The 21692-nt window shown below is 41.0% G+C and overlaps 1 protein-coding gene across 1 annotated transcript in view; it reads right to left on the reverse strand.

Moving 5' to 3' along the window:
- The window catches only part of DNMBP (dynamin binding protein), a 113459-nt gene that overhangs the window by 58000 nt on the left and 33767 nt on the right, over positions 1-21692 (reverse strand). Inside the window, exons 3-5 of the mRNA XM_047073293.1 lie at positions 17705-17859; positions 15840-15962; positions 2510-4486 (exon numbers count right to left, since the gene is read on the reverse strand). Of these exons, the coding sequence (XP_046929249.1) occupies positions 2510-4486; positions 15840-15962; positions 17705-17849 (2245 nt within the window). The 5' untranslated portion in view covers positions 17850-17859. The remainder of the gene's footprint in view (positions 1-2509; positions 4487-15839; positions 15963-17704; positions 17860-21692) is intronic.

Consider the following 21692-nt stretch of genomic DNA (forward strand, 5'->3'; position numbering starts at 1 on the left):
GACACGCAACTTCAACTTAATTTCATTCAGTTAAACTATATCCAATTTATCAAGTATTTAATGGGTCTCTACTACCTGCAGAATACTCTGGCAGGTGTGTGGGAAATGATACACTAATACAAAGTATATCTTCTCAGTAGGTTTAAAATTCACATTGGGAGGCATAGAAACAACTAAATATAATATCAATCAGAATTAGATGAATGCTGTATCAAGAGCATTGGAAGAGTAAAGCCTAGTGCTCAAACTGATGATTTCCTTCTTTTTCACTGTACTGACTATATTACTGAATATCATTTTTATGAAAATAGAAAATGATGACCTTATGAGGTACTGTTAGTGACTGCAAGGAATAATTTCATCACATTAGCAATAGACATAAATAATACTTATTGAAAAAAAATTAACATTAATATAGCCTATGCTGTTGATAGATTCAAATGAAGAAAAATCTTTTTAATTAAGACTATACACACCCACTGTAGATCTATCACATTATTAAACTTTTAGCACTTAAAAAAAAAAAAGCACGGTAAGAACACTGGCTAAATTATTAAATTAGTCCTAAAAAAGAAGGTCAGTTGAAGGAAAAAGAATACCCATTTCATCACTTAGTACCAGTCCATTAATCTACACATCCATTTAAAAACACTGCATGGGATCCTTAAGCACAGAAGACATAGCATTTCTGTGGAACACAATTAATTCTAAAAAGTATTACTTTAAAAAAAATGTCTTTTTAGTAATCTCTGCACTCAACATGAGACTCGAATTCACAACCCCAAGATCAAAAGTTGCATGACCCACTGAGCCAGCCAAGCCCTCCTAAAAAGCCTCATTATTGAGAAATTCCCACTACCTGAAATTTGAGACACTTTTGTTCTGCCACCCGTATATCTAATGCAAGAATAGTTTACAGGTGTATCTCAAAACTTACAAGTTGGAAGGTGGTGGAAGATCCTGGAACTTGCTATTGCTTTGGGGATGCAGCACTGAGATTCCCTTATAACTCCTTTTCAGGCACACTGAAACCATCAAGGTATCTGGCAATCCCCCCAGGACTTCAGGTACTCATATTAAATGATCACTTTTTTTCTTAATGTCCCCTTTATTATTTTAAGTAAACTCTACGCCCAAAGTGGGGCTCAAACTCATGACCCAAGACCAAGAGTTGCATGCTCTACCGACTGAGCCAGCCAGGTGCCCCTAAGTGATCACCTTCTTGAGGACATGCCTAAGAGCTCATCCTCACGAGTCCCCTTGAGGGTAACTGTTGCTGCCGCCCCTGTTCAGCCCAAGTGCCCTAGTTCTTCCCTGATCCTTCACAGCAAACCTGCTCCAGGACACCCCCCGGCCCTGCCCCGCCTCTGAGGCTGCAGTCCCCTCAGACCTGAACGTGCTCGCATAGCGGTCCTCTCCCGAGCATAGTTTAGATAGAAGTTTCCTCTCCTTAATACCATCTGCTTCCCCTCTCTCAGAAGATGACTCCACTTCTGGCCTTCCCATAATACTCTTTCTTGTTGGAACTTATTTTTCCAGTCGCTTGCAGTGATCTAAAGTAGAGGGGCAGGTGAGCGTGTGTACGTGGCCCGCCTTCTTGAGCCAGCCTCTCCGGACCACCATTCTCCTGCTGGGAGTTCAATCAGTATCCTGCAATTCCTACATCCACACATTACTTTGTATTATTTTCCTTCCTGAGGACACGTGGGTTCGGAGCTCTCTGGCACACCTGCCCGAAGTGACACAGCCGTGTTCTCCGTGAGCCCTAGACTAATGCTGGTGCCTCACTTCCTTTCTCCTTCTCCTTTATAATTTATTTCTCCCATAAGTCTGGTGAATACAAATGGAGTCCCCGAGGCTGGTCACCCCCAAATTAAGGGACAGAATTTGAATATTTGAATGTGCAAGGTGGGAAGCAGTGAACTGCAGTAGTTAAAAACGAGAGCTCCCAGTTCCCTTGGTAAGCTACTTAATCTCTGCAAATCTTACCTTTCTCATCTATAAAGCAGCCGTATGAATTATCCCAGTGCCTTTAGGGTGGTTGTGAAGATTATTTGTGCAAGCAAATGGTAACCAGTCCTTATTATGAACAAGTTAATACATGTGAGGACTTATGGTTACTATTGAAACCCAGTCCTTAAACCACAAAGACATAAGATGCAGTTTTTCATGAATCTTAGCCTAGGAGTTGTTAGTCCTCACTACAGCCTGGTTAAGGGACTTCCCAGCTGCCTGACTGCTATGCATACCACACCAGAACAGGAGGCATGAACATCAATGAGGTTTGAGCTTCTTTATCTGGGCATCAAGTGAACTCAGGAAGCTACAGTGAGTGGTCATAGGAGATACCAAGACAGACCAGTCGAATTGTGATATGAAATTAGGTAATGAAACAGCAAATCATTCTTTGTCGAAGACGGTAACATCTCCCTTAAAAAGCACAAGGAGGCTGTTAACATGGACTTGTGGATGTCAAGAAGCGAGTACATTTTGTTTCCTCACCACTCACCTCTAAGTTGCTGGAGTTCCATATTCAGACTTTCAATGTTGCTCTCGTAGAACTCAAGGTCCTCAAGGGTCTCTGCCCTTAATGATTCATCTTGCTTCTCCTCCACCGTCACGTTTAGCTCTTCTTGAGCCCCGCTACACATATCCAAGTCCTGTTCCATTTCCTGAATCCTCACCAGTACTAACGGACACGGGGAAGTTTGGTCCGGAGTCTGTTCCATATTCTCAGGGCCTTCCTTTTCTGGGGTCTCACAGCTAGGATGGGGACAGGTTAGGAGCCTGGGGGATATCATTCTGTGCTGTGCCGGGGGAGGCAGGGGAGCTGGGCGAGAGGGTCGCACTGCCAAGGGAGGTTCAGGTTTCAGGCTCTGGGGAGAAGTGGACGCTGGAACAGAGGGCCGTGGTGGCGGTGGCCTTAGGGCTTTTCTCCTCTCAGGCAGCTCCTGCTGGCTGAGTAGCTTTGAGGAACCTCGGACAATGTCCTTCTCGGAGTTAAAGTCCAGGATTGAAAAGTGGCGCAAAATTTTATCTGGTTCTGTGCCGGGTCCTGACAAGCTCTTCTCAAACTCTATCAGCTGTTGTGTCAACTTAGAATCCAGGTCAGTGCTGCCTTCTCCCTGCACAAGTGTCATTGCTTCCACTGCGAACCCTTTATCTTGCAGACCAGGCTTCACCTCTGATCCAGAACAAAAGCCAGAGGCATTTTCTTTGAGCTTGTGGGGCTTTTTAACACATCTTACCATGCCCTGGAGCTGAGGGCTCAACTGGCTGGGTCTGACTACCCTAGGGGCAAAAAGACTAGAGCCACTGTGAGGAGGTCGCACTGGCTTCTGAAGGGTTTTTGGTGGGGAGTGCATTCCTCTGGGAGGTAGGCTGGAGTAGTCTTTAGTCCTTGCTTCGAAGGGAACAGGGTCAGGATACTGCTCTGAGCTTAGGAGGCTCCCTCCCGCTGGAGAATAATACTGGTTTTTCTGCAGTCTGGGACGAAAAGGTACCTGAGGTTGAGAGGAAACCCCATTGACAGTCTCTGAAGGATCCTTTGCAAAACAGTCTTTGGCAAGAGGCTGTTCGTGCCCCAGGCCTGGGCTTCTCAGGGGCCCTCCTGAGGTGCCCTCGTCCTGATGAGAATTTTTGTTTACTTCATACGCAAAAGTCAGATGCTCCAGGGGAGAAGCAGATGTTTCAGAAATAACACAGTTGGACTTCTCCGCTTTATATTCGAGAGTTTCATGTCTTCTTCCTTCTACTACTATGGAGTTCTCAGAACAATCCAGAGAAGTGTCAGGGATCTCAGCAGGGCTGCTTTCCTCTGGCACATCCATGGTCTCCTCTGCTCTTGTTTTAGGAAAGAGCTTTACAAATCGGTAAGGAAAGATGCCTGTCCTGCCCTTCAGTGATCCTTCCAGCCAGCCATCTTCCAGCGTCCCCAGAATTCGGATTTTATCACCTACCTCAAAATCCAACTCATTTGGCTCCAGGGCTTGGAATCTGTAGAGGGCAATTCCATAGGTCCCTGGCTGCTCCTTATCCTCTTCGGGCTCCCTCTCCTCTTCTCCTGTAGGGGTGTCTTCTTCACCGTTAACAATGCAATCGTCGTGATTTCCAGAACTTACCAACTCATCCACAGTCCTCAGGGGCCCCAAAAGCTCTACAAAACCTTCTGGAAAAATGCCTCTTCGACCATCTAATTCCCCCTCAAACCAGCCTGGTTCAGGAACTCCAGTAATGGTAATCACATCCCCTTCTCTGAAGTCCAGCTCCTCATCCAGCTGGGCAGAAAGCCCCATCAGCGCCCGGGCTTGTCCCATCGAGTACTCAGGAATCTGGAGCAAGGCACTCTGCGAGTGCCACTGCTGGCTCCGTGAGGACAGGCAGAGCTCCCGGACACACGAGGACGGGAAGAAGCCCCGCGCGCCCCAGCAGCTTCGGCCCTGCAGCCAGCCAGCAGTGGGAGCACCATCGAGAATCACTAGGTCGCCTAAAGAAAGAGAAGCAAAGATAATGACCTGAGTCATCACCCCAAAAGAGTATTAACATAACTAATAGTACAACTCATCATTTTAAACGTCAGTTTCAGGGAAATACACATCTGGAGTTTTAAGGGCATAATACTTTTTTTTTTAAATGTTTATTTACTTATTTTGAGAGAGACAGAGAAAAGAACACGTATGCAAGTGGGTGAGAAGCAGAGAGAGGGACAGGGAGAATCCCAAGCAGGTTCAGCTCTGTCAGCAGAGTCTGACGCAGGGCCTGATCTCATGAACCATGAGATCATGACCTGAGTCAAAATCAAGAGTCAGACACCTAACCGACTGAGCCACACAGGGCATAATACTTTTGATAATTTAGTGAATTTAGTGAATTTTGACAATTTAGTGACAAAATAGTACACGTTTCTGCAAACAAGTGGTTTTCAATGTGTGGTTCATGGAATCCTGGGGGAGCCCCAAGATCTTTTTGGAGAGTCTGTAAAGTCAGAACTATATTTTCTTCATATACTTCACATACTTCAGTAAACCACAGTTCAATGAGAATGAACGTAAATATAAATGAGAATCTAGCTTTCTTGTATTAAACCAAATATTAAAGAGATTTGCAAAAATGTAAACGAATGACACTCTTCTCATTAAAATTGTTGTTTGGAAAACTATTTTTCATTAAAAATATGCTGTTTATGTTAATATATAATAGGTTTTAAAAAATGAATTGATAAATGTTTTTAAATTTTCTGTTTTAATAGCTAATATTGCAAATATCAAAAACCCACATAAGCAAGAGCTCCCTCGGGTCCCAATAACTGTTAAGGGTATAAAAGGGCTCCTAGAATCAAAAAGTTGAAAAATACTACTTTTAAACAGTGTTCTTACAGTCTGTGTCATTGGATTAGTTTATAAATGATAAAACATATACACGTATCGGTTGATGGGGGGTGGGAGGGAGGAGAGGGTGGGTGATGGGTATTGAGGAGGGCACCTTTTGGGATGAGCACTGGGTGTTGTATGGAAACCAATTTGACAATAAATTTCATATATTGAAAAAATTAAAATTAAAAAAATTTTAAAAAAACACACAAAAAAACATATACACATATCTGGGGCACCTGGGTGGCTCAATTAAGTGTTCAACTTTGGCTCAGGTCATGATCTCAGAGCTTGTGAGTTTGAGACCTGCGTCAGGCTCTGTGCTGACAGCTCAGAGCCTGGAGCCTGCTTTGTATTGTGTGGTGTCTCTCTCTCTCTCTCTCTCCGCCCCTCTTATGCTTGTGCACACACTCTCTCTCTCTCTCAAAAAATAAACAAACATTAAAATATACGTGTATATATTTTATATATAAATATATAAAAATAAAAATAAATATAAATATAAATATAAATGGGCGCCTGGGTGGCTCAGTCAGTTAAGTGTCTGGTTTCAGCTCAGGTCATGATCTCTCAGTTCATGGGTTCGAGCCCTGTGTTGGGCTCTGTGCTGACAGCTCAGAGCCTGGAGCCTGCTTCTGATTCTGTGTCTCCCTCTCTCTCTGCCCCTCTCCTGGTCATGCTCTGTCAGTCTGTTTCTCTCTCTCTCTCAAAAATAAATAAAAACATTTAAAATATATGTATGTGTGTGTACACATGTCCACTGTAATCCTTTGAACCAATGCATCTACTCTCTCATGCTAAATCGTATTTAATATCAAATATGGAACAATAAAACAAGTCTTCAGGAATGGTTTCTCTGTTGGAGGTACAGGGTGTGGGCAACAAATTCTTCATTTATATCCTCCAGAGGCCTTTTTGAACTATTCTTATCCTGAAAATACATCATAATAAAGCATGTTCTAGCAATAGGTACTTTTGTTTCGAAAATAGTTCCAATATCAATGTTTCGGTTAACTTCACAAAATGTAAACTGAACAGTTAGTGTCTATCTGTCTTACTGTTGAAGAAGGTGAGGTAAAGAAAGGATAGGGGCACAGTGTTTCTGGAAAAAAATGAAATTAAAATTCAGTCTTAGAGGATTCACCCCAACTTAAAGAACTGCTCTATGGTTTTGTAATAAATTGTTATAAAACAAACTCTTAATTATCTGATGATGAATTATTCATTTTGTGGATTAACAGTTTTAATCTTTTTAAGTCTTCCTGTTACTGGCTGCCTAGTCAATTTTACTTTCATCAGCAGAGGTGATCAAGGGATGCAACCAGCCCAAGTAAAATAAGACCAGGACAGCAAACACCTACCAAAGTCACATAAGTTATTTTATAGTCAAGCATATGTTATAACTAGATTATCTTCTAGGGTAACAACTTTAGGGTATCTTTTAGGATACTCAACTTCTCTTGATTTGAAAAAAAAAAAATTTAAGTCTGTCCTATCTTCTCACCAAGTGAATGGCATGTTCCTTAATGGCAGGTACCACTTCTCTTTTGTATTTCCTGAGTCTGATACAATGCCTTTCCAGAGCAAGCATTCGTTGTCCAATTTGATGATGATTCTGCAACTCCAACTCCCAAATAAATCAATCCTATCTTCCCTCTGAAACTGGCTCCAGCCTACTTCCTTCCTTTCTTCCTTTAATGCCTTCTTTCAAAATAGTGTTTCCACTCACTACTTGCCCTGGTCCAATTCTCACCATCTCACTCTCTTAAACCTTGTCCCAGACTTCATCTTCTCCAGTCTCTTCCAGCCAAACTGAGATGATAAACGTACCAGTTTTATCATATCTCTCCCCCGCTCAATTTTTTCCTGTGAGGCATGAAGGCTTCTTACTACTCCCATAGGATTCTTCTCTAAAAATCCTATTCTTGGGGTACCTAGTGACTCAGTCAGTTGAACGTCCGACCCTTGATTTCTGCTCAGGTCATGATCCCAGGGTTGTGGTATCGAGTCCCACATCAGGCTGAGCGTGAAGCCTGCTTAAGATTCTCTCTCCCTCTGCCCCTCACCCCTGCTCATGCTTCCCTCTCTCTCTACAATAAAAAAAAAAAACAATAAAATAAAATTTTAAAGTATTTCTTATTATCTGAAATATATAAAAAATAAGTTTGCTCTAAACTCTCTAAAAAGGTTTAGTTACTAAACTATTAAAAGACTATTCTCATGTTTTTACCTTAGTGCAACCTGGCACCCACATCCAGTCGTAACCCGTTCCCTGCCTCCACCCCAGCCAGACAATATTATCTCCCTATTCCACACAAGGACACTTTCATTAGCTCCTATACAAACAAGACTGTCTATCTGAAACCCTAGCATCCTTCTCTAAAAGACCTTAGAAACTCATATCCACTTTGGCCATCTGTAGCCTAGTAAAGAAATTATCATTTACATCACTAATTTTGACACTTGTATTTTTATATACTACACAGGACCCAATGTTAAGATTTTGTACTTGGTGGTAGGCACCCAACACATTTTCACTGATTTGATGTTTTACTTAGATATTCCTGAAAAAAATATATAGGGTCTTGGTCCTATATTTCTATATTCCTTTAATTTATGGCTCACTATCCATTGGTTAGAGCTTAGGGTCCTGAGAATTTTATAAATGATTTTTCCCCCACTACCTCTAAGGCTAATCCATCAGAACCACAGAAGAAACTCACTGGAGACATGGCTACTATCCAGGCACAAGAGGCTTTTGGGTGAATCAGAAGAATAAAGGCATGCCATAACTCCCACTCTACTGGCTTTCCTAAACTGTAGAATTACAATATTTTCCTTGTGTTGCCAGATCTCCATGAAACCCTTATAACAGGGCTTGCTTTTCCTGTTTTCACCCGGGTGACTGTTTCAATAAGCTTTATTACCTGGCAGACTGTCATTCTGTTGGCTACTTTTATATAAAAAAAGATCTTTTTTTTTTGAGAGACAAAGAGAGTGTGTGCAAGCGGGGGAGAGGGGCACCGGGAGAGGAGGGAGAGAGGGACAGAGAGAGAAAGAGAGAAAGAAAGAATCTTAAGCTTACTCAAACATGGAGCCTGACACAGGGCTCCATCCCACAACCCTGGGATCATGACCTGAGCCGAAATCAAGAGTTGGACACTCAACTGACTGAGCCACCCAGGTGCCCCCAAAAAGGTGAATTTTTTTTTAAGAATCACAGTTTAAACCCCGAAAAGCATGTTAGATTTAATTTTGCTCAACACCCTTATTTTGTAGCTGTTACTGAGTTTTTGCACCGTCTCTCATTTGCATCAGAAAGAGTCGTGCAGCTATTGCACTGGCATCCCAGGTGAGTCCTGAGGAAGAGGCTTCCTGGTGGTCATTTCCAGCCTTCTGAAACAACAATATGAGGAACTGCTGGAACAGAGCGCCCAGATTTCAAAAACAGAAAAATAGGAAGTGTGGTGGTGACTCTTAGAGTCAGCCTGAGCCTTTCACTCATGCACAAATAATCCCAGCCGCCAGGCTGCTTACGTTTGCTGGTTGATTTTTTAATTCGAACGAGAAATGCATTAGGAATAAGATGGTAAGAACAAACACAAGCCTTCTTAGAATCTGAAATGTAAGTAGTCTGACTCTGTAGTATTAGGTCCCCCTGTCCCCCAGCCTGAATCACAATGCCCAGGAGACTATGTGCTTTAGGCAGACTCACCACATGTTTTACTTAGATTTCCATATGAGCCATATGAGAACCTTACCCTCATCTGTCACACACACGGCATCACAAATTTATGGCCTGGGCATTATATCATTTATCAGGTTATTTATACATAAATTTATCCAAAATGTTAAAAATAGAACTATCCTATAATCCATTAATCACACTACCGGGTATTTACCCAAAAAATACAAAAACACTAATTCAAAGGTATACATGTTTATGTATGTTTATTGCATCCACTATGTTTACTGCAGCATTATTTACAATGGTCAAATTACGGAATCAGCCCAAGTGTCCATTGATAGATGAATGGATAAAGAAGATATGGTGTGTATATATACATACATATACAATGTAATATTATTCAGCCATAAAAAAGAATGAAATCTTGCCATTTGCCACAACACAGAGAGGCATCTGGGTGGCTTAATCAGTTGAGCAACTGACCTCAGCTCAGATCATGATCTCACAGTTTGTAGGTTCAAGCTTCGCATCAGGCTCTCTGCTATCTGCACAGAGCCCACTTCAGGTCCTCTGTCCCCGCCCCCCCCTCTCTGCACCTTCCCCATTTGTGAGCATGCTCTCTCTCTCTCTCTCAAAACAAAACATGGATGGAGCTAGAGAGTGCAATCCTAAGTGAAATAAGGCAGTCAGAGAAAGACAAATACCATGATTTCACTCATATGTGGAATTTAAGAAACAAAACAAACAAGCCAAAGGAAAAAAAAAAAGAGACAAACTAAGAAACAGACTTTTAACTATAGAGAACTAAGTGATGGTTACCAGAGGGGAGCTGGGGGCGGGGGGGAATGGGAGGAATGGGGGAAATAGGTGATGGGGATTAAGAGTACATTTATCATAGGGACACCTGGGTGGCTCAGTCTGTTCAGCAACCGACTTTGACTCAGGTCATACATGATCTCACGATTCGTGGGTTCAAGCCCCACACTGGGGTCTGTGCTGACAGCTCAGAGCCTGAAGCCTGCTTCAGATTCTGTGTCTCCCTCGCTCTCTCCCCCCTCCCCCTCCCCCACTCACACTTGGTGTCTCTCTCTCTCAAAAATAAACATTAAAAAAAAAAAAAGAGTACACCTGTCATGAAGAGTACTGAGTAACATATAGAATTGTTGAATCGTTTTACACCTGAAATTAATATAACACTGTTAACTATACTGGAATTAAAATTAAAAATTTAATTAAAAAATAAAATTATGAATTCATTTTTTATTGGTCTTTTTTGAGGGTGAGGAGGTGGCCTAGAAAATGAGGTTATAAGCATTCTGTGTTATATGAGGCAATTATCAGTGATATTTCATCATTCCCACTAATTTTTTTCTCTCCTCTTTTTCTGTACTTTCCTTTTCATACTCTCTCTTTTTTTGTTTTTTGTTTTCCCTCTCTCTTTTTTTCTCCCTCTGTTTATTTTTAAAACAGTAAATGGCCCTGGCCACCTGCACTGATCCTTTAAGAGAGAGCCTTGTTTTTCTCTGTTTAAAAATACTTCTGTTTGAGGGGACCTGGGTGGCTCAGTCGGTGAAGCATCCAACTCTTGATTTTGGCTCAGGTCATGATCCCAGGGTCGTGGGATTGAGCATGGTGCCTGCTTAAGATTCATTCTCTCTCTCTCTCTCTCTCTCCCCCCACCCCTCCCTCCCTCCCTCTCTGTCCTTCTCCCCTCCTTACTCTCACTCTCTAAAATATAAAAATAAAAATAATTTTTCTATTTGAGTAAAGTAGACACAAAATGTTACATTATTTCAGATGTACAACACTGTAATTCAACAGCTTTATATGTTATGCCATGCTCACCACAAGCATAGCTACCATTTGTCACCATACATGATTATTACAATACCATTGACTGTATTCCTCATGCTGTGCCTTTTATCCCTGTGACTCCTTTTTTTTTTAAATTTTTTTTTTTAATTTTTTTTTCAACGTTTATTTATTTTTGGGACAGAGAGAGACAGAGCATGAACGGGGGAGGGGCAGAGAGAGAGGGAGACACAGAATCGGAAACAGGCTCCAGGCTCCGAGCCATCAGCCCAGAGCCCGACGCGGGGCTCGAACTCACGGACCGCGAGATCGTGACCTGGCTGAAGTCGGACACTTAACCGACTGCGCCACCCAGGCGCCCCTTAATTTTTTTTTTTAACATTTATTTATTTTTGAGACAGAGAGAGACAGAGCATGAACGGGGGAGGGTCAGAGAGAGAGGGAGACACAGAATCTGAAACAGGCTCCAGGCTCTGAGCAGTCAGCACAGAGCCCGACGCAGGGCTCGAACCCACATACCGCGAGATCGTGACCTGAGCCGAAGTCGGCCGCTTAACCAACTGAGCCACCCAGGCGCCCCTCCCTGTGACTTCTTAATTCCATAGCTGGAAGTCTATATCTCTCGCTTGCCCAGCCCTCCACTACCTCTCCCCTCTGGCAACCACCAGTTTGTTCTCTGTATTTATAGGCCTGATTTGCTTTTTTGTTTATTCATTTGTTTTTTTTTAGATTCCACATATGAGTGAATTCACTTGGTATTTGTCTTTCTCAGTCTGACTTATTTTACTTAGCATAATACTTTTTAGGTCTATCCATGTCGTCACAAATGGCATGATCTCATTCTTTCTTATGGCTGCATAATTTTCCATTACATATATATACACATACATACATATATATATGTATGTATATATATGTATATGTATATGTATATGTGTATACACACACACACACACACACACACACGTTCCTTATCATCTATCAGTGGACACTTAGGTTGTTTCCACATCTTGGCTATTGTGAATAATGCTGCAATAAACATACAGGCACACATATCTTTTTGAATTAGTGTTTTTGTTTTCTTTGGGTGAATTATTAGAATTATTAGATCATATGGTATTTCTATTTTTAATTTTTTGGGGAACCTCCATGTTTTCCACCAGGACTGTACCAATTTATATCCCCACCAACAGTGTACAAGGGTTCCTTTTTTCCACATCCTCACCAACACTTGTTATCTCTTGTCTTTTTGATTTTAGCCATTCTGACAGGTATAAGGTGATAATCTCGTCGTGGTTTTTGATTTGCATTTCCCTGATGATTAGTAATGCTGAACATCTTTTCATGTGTCTTTTGGGACTATATCAAAATAAAAAGCTTTTTCACAGTGAAGGAAACCACCAACAAAATAAAGAAAGCAACCTACTGAATGGGAGAAGATATTTGCAAATGACTTATCTGATAAGAGGTTAATATCCAAAATATATAAAAAACTTATACAACCCAACACCAAAAAAACCCAAACAACCTGATTAAAAAATAGGCAGAGCGGGGCGCCTGGGTGGCGCAGTCGGTTAAGCGTCCGACTTCAGCCAGGTCACGATCTCGCGGTCCGGGAGTTCGAGCCCCGCGTCAGGCTCTGGGCTGATGGCTCAGAGCCTGGAGCCTGTTTCCGATTCTGTGTCTCCCTCTCTCTCTGCCCCTCCCCCGTTCATGCTCTGTCTCTCTCTGTCCCCCCAAAAATAAATAAACATTGAAAAAAAAAATTAAAAAAAAAAAAAAAAAAAAATAGGCAGAGGGTTTGAATAGACATTTTTCCAAAGAAGACATACAGAGACAGCCTTGTTTTCGGAGTTTAAATATAACTCAGAATACAGGGAATAGTCCAAAACAACTGGATGGCTTTGTGGAAAGGAGAAAGGGTGACACCTGCTGGAAGAACTACTGGTGATTCCAATTCCAGATAGAATCTCCCTGGAAAAATGTACAGACACATAAACTTCATGTCATTATTAGGACACAACGTCCCCCCAGAGCACATCCACAAAGTCCAGGAATCCCAGGTTAAGAATAAGAAGGACAGTTCATCTTTACTGCATGCTTACCTTGTTCCAGATGCTTTATGTGCGTAACCTCACTCAACCCTCACAACTACCTGGGGTAGGTATTATTATCCTACTGAGGCTGAGATAACATAAGTAACTAGCCTAAAGTCACAGCTACTAAGTTGTAGAGATGGATTTAAATCTACGGCCATCAGAATTCTTATCTCCTAAGCTCCAAATACATATGTATCTTTAATAACATAATTTTACAATTAAAATATATAATTTTTTCTCTTATTAATCCCAATGATACTTCTGAACAGTAAGTAGGTAACAATTAACTGAAGGCAGCATGGCAAAACGAAACAGGTCTCAAACATTATCCCACAGGCTCTTAAGGTTTCCAAATCCCCTCCTGACATATATTCAATCACCAGAAGTTTTATTTACACAGAACAGAGGAAGCTTCACTGCTACACGGAAGGTACTGAGGAGAGAGAAAGAAACAACAGGGAATAGGACTAATAGTACTAGAAGGCAGGGCTAGAGGAATGTATACCACTCGTGAGCTGAGACACTGATCTAATGGAAAAAAACAATTTTCAACCTAAGAAGTAGAAGGGACATCCCAAGCACTAGACTTGAAAATCAGGAAGCCTAGACTCAAGTTTTATAAACTATAGGTGGCATAAAAAAATACTTTCTTTTTTTTACTGGTTTTGTTTCCCACAAGTAAAATTATTATCTGTTAATGTGTACTGTCGTGCATAGAAAACAAGAGAAATTAAAATCATTTCTGTGTCTCCTGCTAAACTTCCCAGAAAAATTCAAATTGCAGAGGTGCATCTATCTAACTCTCCCATTCTCAAAGGCTTATGTGTTCAAATCAGAAGACACAGAGCTAAAAGAGACATGAAAAGCATAGAAGGAAACAGAGCTGAATAGTCAGTGCACTCACTGGAAGGAGAGCATCAGAGAAGAGAACAGATAAAAACACTGACAGTTAGCATATCTCTTTCTAGTCTCTTCCTGCGTATTGCCCCTGCTGCATCCTCTTCCTTGGCTTAAAAACTAATCAAGATAACATCTACAGGTTCTAAGACCCAGCCTGAGCTTGAGTCAGTCTTGGTCCAGGAGGCTCCTGGCTGAAAGATCCATGCTAGGGTCTTCCTAAGAATCTATTTTGTGGCCCTGGGATTCCTGAGGCAGATTTTAACTTCAAAGCAAGTTCAGAACCCATGATACCAGTCTTTCCAGGGAAGGCATTCAGCAGAAAAATCTCTCTTTTTAGTATCTAAGACCTGACTACACAAGATATAAAGCAAAAAAGCGAATTCCAGAAGATACATCTTCCAATTCCCCAAATGTTGTAGACATACTGCATATTCCCACAGAGTATATTCTTATACCATTTATTTGCTCTAGGTATAGGAAAGGACAAATCCATGCCACCCATATCTTCTGCTCAGCTCTAATGGAAGCTACTGTGCTCTGGCCTTTTCTCCACTCCCTCTGGTCTGATGTGGACTACAGACCCCCCCTCTCCCCGCAGTGGAAGAGCTGTGAGTGGAGACAGATAAAAGTTTCCTGCTATAACATCTTGATCTATTTCTCTCTCCCTTTCCAACACTGATTAACAAAGAAGTGTTCAGAACAGAGGTAGAGGGTCAATGCAAAGTGTAAGAAACTCTCAAAACAGATTTTGAGGATTAAGATCTAAATTCAATATTCCTTCTCACTGCCTAAGGGTTAGGGAAGTTTGCTAGGTTTCTCTCTTTCCCCACCTCTGCGAGCTCTCTCTCTCAGATGTGCACATGGTTTAAGAAATTAAGCCTAGTCCTTCAGGGCCATACTCAAAAGAGCAAGTAACAATATTAAGAACATGCCCAATAAATTCTACCATTTTGCTGGCTCCTCCTTTGTCATCACAAAAATTGCATTCATCATAAACATCAGTTTGTGGAACACTACTGGTTTCTGTGCTCATGCAGAAATGTGTGGACTTAATCAAGTATCCTTGGTGAAACGGTTTATGGTCCATCTTTAGAAGTTCATATGTCTATCAGAGTAAGTGAGAAATACTTGGAATGTCACTGAGACATGGCTACAACTATTCATTTTAAATCACTTCCTTTTTTTTAATGTTTACTTATTTTTGAGAGAGAGAGAGAGCATAAACAGGGGAGAGGCAGAGAGAGAGGGGGACAGAGGATCCCAAACGGGCTCCACACAGACAGCAGAGTCCAGTGTGGGGCTCGAACTCATGAACTGTGAGATCATGACCTGTGCCAAAGTCGGACACTTAACCGAGCCACCAGGCACCCCTTAAATCACTTCCTTTTAAACTGGTTCTGATGATAACTTTAATGTAATATTACCTATCGATAGGGAGTCAAAATGGGGCTATTTGACATCTGTCTCTTAATCTCTATACCACAATTCCTGCTTGATTATTATATAGTAATAAATAATAATGTTGCTGGGAAAGCCATATTAGTTTTTAAGGGAAAAAAAGATTAATGTAGTCTGAAGTGTGGCTATAATATGGGGCAGTGGAAAGAGAATGCTGGACTTACAATCAGGTGACATGACTTGACCTTCTGAGGCCAAAAGTTTTCATCTGCAGGTAACATCCTTTGAATCTCATTTTCATTATTTATTAAATGCAGTTAATAATATCCACTTTGCTACCAGGTCTGTGGTGAGGATCAGATGAGAATGTATTTGTGAGCAAATACTATGGAAATTATAAAATGCTATGCAAATATAAGGCATTATAATTGTCAGCACGATCTTGCTATTACTAAACACTCTCCAGAGGTTAGCCACTTTTAAAAATTCAAAAAAAAAAAAAATCTAGTTGTCAAAATGGGCCAGCTCCATTCAACTTATTGTAAACAGTCTACTCCTGAATGGTCAACTTACCTCGGTGGAGGGGAAGACTGTTTAATTCTTGGGATGTAAATTCACAGATACAGACAAACAGCCTCTCTCCTTCTTTTAGACTGGGGATGGTCACAATTTCCACAAAACTGCTGGGGAACTGTCCTGAAAGTAAAAGCAAACGTTTCTAATACTGAAATTTCATTTTCTGTGTACCAGGACATAATAACTTTGTTTCTGAGCCCATTTATAGACACTAAATTGAAAAGTGAGTACTCATAATTGGAAAATCTATAGAAAAAGTACAGCACACAAAATTTCATTCATGCGGAGCAGAAAAAATGCAATTCAATCCAATAAGCATTAACTGGGTGCTACTCTAGACAAGACACACTACAGAGGGAAAAATGAGTAAGACGGTCTTGCTCTCAAAGACCTTAAAATCGAATTCAGACATAAACAATCACTCTGAAATCTAGTGACACAAGAAAAATGCACAGATTGCTATGGACATTAGAGAAGGTAGAAAATGGTTCAGGAAGAATACAAAAAATTTTATGAAAAAGACTGCATTTAAGTCTGAAGATGGGTAGCATTTTAATAGGTGGTAGTAGACAGACAGGGCCTGTCAGTTGGAAAGCATCAGAAAGTTTAATGGATTCCACCTTCCAAGTATCTCTTGTATCCATCCACTTATCTCCAGACCCATCACCTCGGTCCAGGTCAGCAGCATGTCTCACCTGGGTCACTGCAACAACCTCCCAGGCTGCCTCCCTGCCCTTGGTTTTGCCCTTCCCTATCATTTCTCAATCTGTAGCACTGAGCTTTCTAAAATACAAATCTGACAGTGCTTAAAGCACCTGTATTGTATCCCATTCCATAACTCCATACCATGGCATACGCTGTCCTCCACGATCTAGCTCCTGCTCCTCTCCCCAGCTCCTCTCCCCAGCACCTTCTCCCTTCCTCAACCTTTCAGACCTCATGCCAGGCTGAAATTTTCTCGGACCCTCCATGTTCTTTGTCATTCAAGGGCCTCTGGATAAGCAATTCTCTCTGTCTATCCTCTTTGTGTTGCTAACTCTTACTCATCATTTTTGTCTTAGCTGAGCTATCATTTCTATTGCGAAATAGTCTATTATCTCCCAAATGTGGGTTAAGTGTTAACAGAGTCTGTATAACAAGCTGCAGCCCAGAATTACATAAATCTATGTCAGTTAAGGACCGGATTTAACACAGGTGCATAGTGTGGGGTAAAAACCTTCACCCTTCCCTAGGCTAATTAATGAAAGAAACTGGTGCTAACATATATTTGAAAGACTCGAAGAAAGGAAATCAGGTGTATAAGAAGTGGAAGGTAGCTGCACCCAGGGCAGGGGTAGCTTTAATAAATTTGGGCCAACCATGGATCTAAGAAGGAATGAACAGGACGCATCATGATCCCTTGAAAAACAGAGTGAAAGAAAGGGTAGAAAACGTTTGAGGAAGACAGGTAGAGAAAATATGGTGGAGAGGGACTTACGTTCCACAAATCACAGGTAAAGACTGGTAGTGAAAAATAATGTCAAACAACAGGTTTCTGAATAAAGAAATAACACGTATTTTCAGAAGGTAAACAATGGCACTGAGCACAAAGGACAAAGACCTGGGAAGGATAGGTAAAGATGTGAACAGAAAATTGGCCTGGGGCAGCTGGTATCGAACCATCTCAGCCTTTGGAAGGAACCAATAAGGATAGATGGATTGATAACAAACATTCTCTCCCCACTGGTAAAAATCACAGGAAAAACACAAAAGGATTCTGTAGTTTATTGACTTGGGGTTCCCATTTAACCTTTATTTTTTAATATGGAAAGATTGGAGGGCCTGTGGTCTATTTTGTACCTGAGGAATTATAAGCCTCTTACCTGTAACATCTTCTTTCTTTCCTAGAAGCCAAAATTCATCCACCACTGCCAACACCTCAATAATATCTCCTACAAAGAGCGGTAGTTCTTCTGATACACTAGGGCAAAAGTCAAAGATGGCTCGAACCACTGAGCCAGCCTCCATGTTTTATAACCTGGAAAGACAAGTCAAAAGACATTGGAAAGTGTTAACTATTTAAGACATTGGACTATAGGTCAATATCTTGAGAATGATAAAGCTTAAGATATAAAGAGCTTAGAATCAAGTCAAAGCTAAGCAAATAAGAAGCTTGTACTTTATATTCTGAAGAAATTTAAGTACTGTCTGACAAAAATAATGATTTCCTCATACATTCTTCATTTGATTCTCATGGCACTTCTGGAGTCAGGGGAAAAAAAAAAGTGACCTCTATCTGTGATTGACAGAAAACGTACAAGTTGGGAAATGTAGACGTCTCAATAGGCCTGAAGGGGCCAATAAGGAAATTAACAGTTTTCAAGTACAGTCAATATGGTACTTTTAAAATACGGTATTTAAAAAGTAGGGGGTTTGGGGAGCCTGTGCTGACAGCTCAGAGCCTTGAGCCTACTTCAGATTCTGTGTCTCCCTCTCTCTCTGCCCTTCCCCCGCTCATGTTCTGTCTCTCTCTCTCTCAAAAATAAAAATTAACATTAAAAAAAATTTTTTTAAGTAGGGGTTTTTAATATGGCATTTCATTTATAATGAAATAAGATAGTTCCCCAGAACTATCTTAAAGATTAGGATACCTATGCTCAGCAAGTTGAAAAATTTGTCACAAAGTTCATAGCAGCAGGGCCAGGATTCAGGCTCCTACTTACCCCCTAGCCCCCCTCGCCCAAAAAAGGAATGTGGGATCACACCTCAATGGCAAAGATTTAAAATGTACCGAAAAGTAAAAATCCATGAAAAGAACAAGAAAGGGCGATATAAAAATGACACTTCCAGACAAGATTTAGTACAATAGACCAAATCAAGAATGTGTTTTCAGTTCAAAGACACCTATCCCCCAAGCTTGCATAGTATCCTTGCACTGTTAAGGGGGTCTTTCACCTTGACATATGTGCCCAAGGAGCCTCCTCAATACACATTTAAACAACAGAAAAGGAGGAAAGACTGGGCATGTGCTCAGCTGTCAACAACCCGTGATTAGCAACCTGTCTCTCAGGTGTTTCACAGAGAGCACCTGACGCTCTCCTGAGTATCCAGGCCTCAAGCCTATTTTCCTTTATTCATCTCAAGTATCTGTCTGGTGTTGGTAGAGATGAGGCTTCTAACTTTTCTTTCACATATAACTATGATGACATCAAAAAGCACTAAATGCCTAGTTACCAAAAAAAAAAAAAAAAAAAAAAGAAGTTTTGTTGAGTTTATTACCTAAGAAAACAATGATGTACACAAACGTGTTATGCATATAAATAGTTGAGGATATTAATGTGGAGCACCTTTACAATTTTAATGAATCATGCAACACAATTAAATATTGCATATTTAATTTGTACTGTTGAGTAAAAGGAGCTTATCTCTGTGTGACTGGAATTTTTGTCTATAATGAGATGACTTGGGTCCACAGTGGAAAAGAGAAGTGGCCAGTAACATTCCCTACGTCCTCTGCCCTCTGTATAGAAAAAAACTGAATTACAATCCCATGCTGAAGAGGCAGCATAATGTGAATGCAAAGTAACCAGGCATCTGGAGTCAGAGATCAAGGTTCAAATGCCAGCTCCAACTTTTATTAGTTATTTCACCTTGGATAAACTACTTAAACTCTCTGGGCTACAGTTTCCTGTTCAGAAAAATGGGGATAATCATACTTTGATAATAATCATGAGAAGGATGATGATGATAAAAATAATGATAATAATGCCTAATATTTATTGAGCACTTACTATATGCCATGCACTGTGCTATGTCCCTCATTGGGTCCCCACAACAATCCTATCCCATATCATTAGTTTCCATTTTGCAGATGAGGGCACAGGCTCAGAGAGGTGATGCAATCTGTCCGAGGTCATACAGTAAGTCAGAGATGGAACAGAAATCCAGATCTGCCTAAAGCCTTAACCATATGCTGATAGTGTAAAAGCACCTAGGACAGGGTTGGTATAGGAGGTGCTCGATAAATGTGAGCAGTTGTTACTAAACATTATTTCCATAATCAGCTACAAGCTCAAATCTGTCTCACTGATATATCACCAGACAATGTATAGCACATTATACAAGTACAAGTACAAAAACACCACGGAATCTACCATTTCAACACGTCAAAACTTGGTTTAGCTTTGACCATGTTTAAAAATAGACACATTATAGGGGCACCTGAGTGGCTCAGTTGGTTGAGTGTCTGACTTTGGCTCAGGTCATGATCTCATGGATAGTGAGTTCAAGCCCCGTGTCCGGCTCTGTGCTGACTGCTCAGAGCCTGGAGCCTGCTTCAGGTTCTGTGTCTCCCTCTCTCTCTCTTTCTCTCTCAAAAATAAATAAACATTAAAAAAAATTATATACCTCTCTTGCCTTCGCTAGTAGGAAAGACACTGAACATAATTTACTCTTTGCCTGATGGACACAAGTTCATTAAGACCATACATTAGTATACTGTGTTGTGATGCATCCTACCAGTACCGTATAACTTTTGGGTCTTTCTCTTTTGCTGTCAGCTGTCCCTCTGCTATCAGTTACATCCTCTATCAGTTTTTCTATCCTCTTTCTAGATTGCTGTTCATAGTCTGCTGGGGAGGGAAGACCATACAGACACCGCCAAAATTATTAGAAGTTCCTAGATAAATAAAATGTAAACAAGCTGTAAAGGAAAACCTAACGAACTCTTCCGTGGTGGTAAACTACATGTATTAGTTAGCTAGACTTTTTCAACAGTTACTTTTTATGTGCTCTGATGCCCCTTTCTGATTTTCTGGCTGTCTTCCAAATGGCTGAAGTTGCCAGATGTCAGATTTCCACATTAAGCGTGGTGTCATAAATATTTTTTTTAAACAAGCATAATACTTTGCAAACCTCTTAGCCATCTATACGTTATCAACACACCTCCCCAAGGTTGGGCCACGGTGGTATTATTTTTCTCCTTCTACTTTGTTTTCTCAAATTCCATCTCACACTCAGACTAAATATATACCTCCTTATCTGAAACGTCAAAGAGAGAATCAGCATACACTCTGTAGGATGTAAGAGACAGACCCTGTTACGCTGAGGAGTAAACTTTGTGATCTGAAAGAGTTAAAGCTTCTCCCTGACAACATTTTGCGTACCAGAAAATGACTCAGAAGCAGAGGAGGGTCTGGCTCAACGAATACTGTTACTGACTGACCTCCTGCCCTGTTGGAATGAGTGCGTAATCGCTGAGGAATACACACCCTGGAAGGGTGCTGGAGCCAGAGCCTAGCTAAAGTACAGGACTCATGTGTGAGACCGGAAGGGAGATCTTGGTGCCCTCTGGGTTACATGGAATATCATGAATTTCATCTCCGTCTTCTCTGCTCTGTAAACCCCATGAAAAGCAACTACTATTGTTCCTGTCTGGGCCGTTTTAGAGTCCTGGACAGATATTTTGAAACTTAATCATAAATAGCTTATATAAGCTGTTCCACCAACTCCAGATGGAAGTAAAAAGAACTTCAGAGGAAATCAGAACACAGCTGGGCTTGAGAGAAAGCAGAGGAAAGAACTGCCCATACGGCAGGATGTCAGGGACATCAGGAAAGTCTGCTATGAAAACACCACCTTCTTCTCTCGCTGGCATTTCCTTTGGAGAGTCAGTCTGCATTTGAGATATAAAGGTCCTTAATTCTTCAAACTCTTTTAGAACACAAAACCCTAAGAGGGTAGAGATTTTTGTCTGTTTTGCTCACTTGTCTAGAGCAGTGCTCAGCACGTAACACACTTTCAAATTTTTAACAAGCAAATGATTTTAGAAAATACACAAAACTATTCGTATCAAAATCTCAACTTCCACTT

Source organism: Lynx rufus, unplaced genomic scaffold (assembly GCF_022079265.1).
Source record: "Lynx rufus isolate CCGP_SWC_20201006 ecotype Redwood Valley unplaced genomic scaffold, mLynRuf1.p SCAF_11, whole genome shotgun sequence".
NCBI lineage: Eukaryota > Metazoa > Chordata > Mammalia > Carnivora > Felidae > Lynx > Lynx rufus.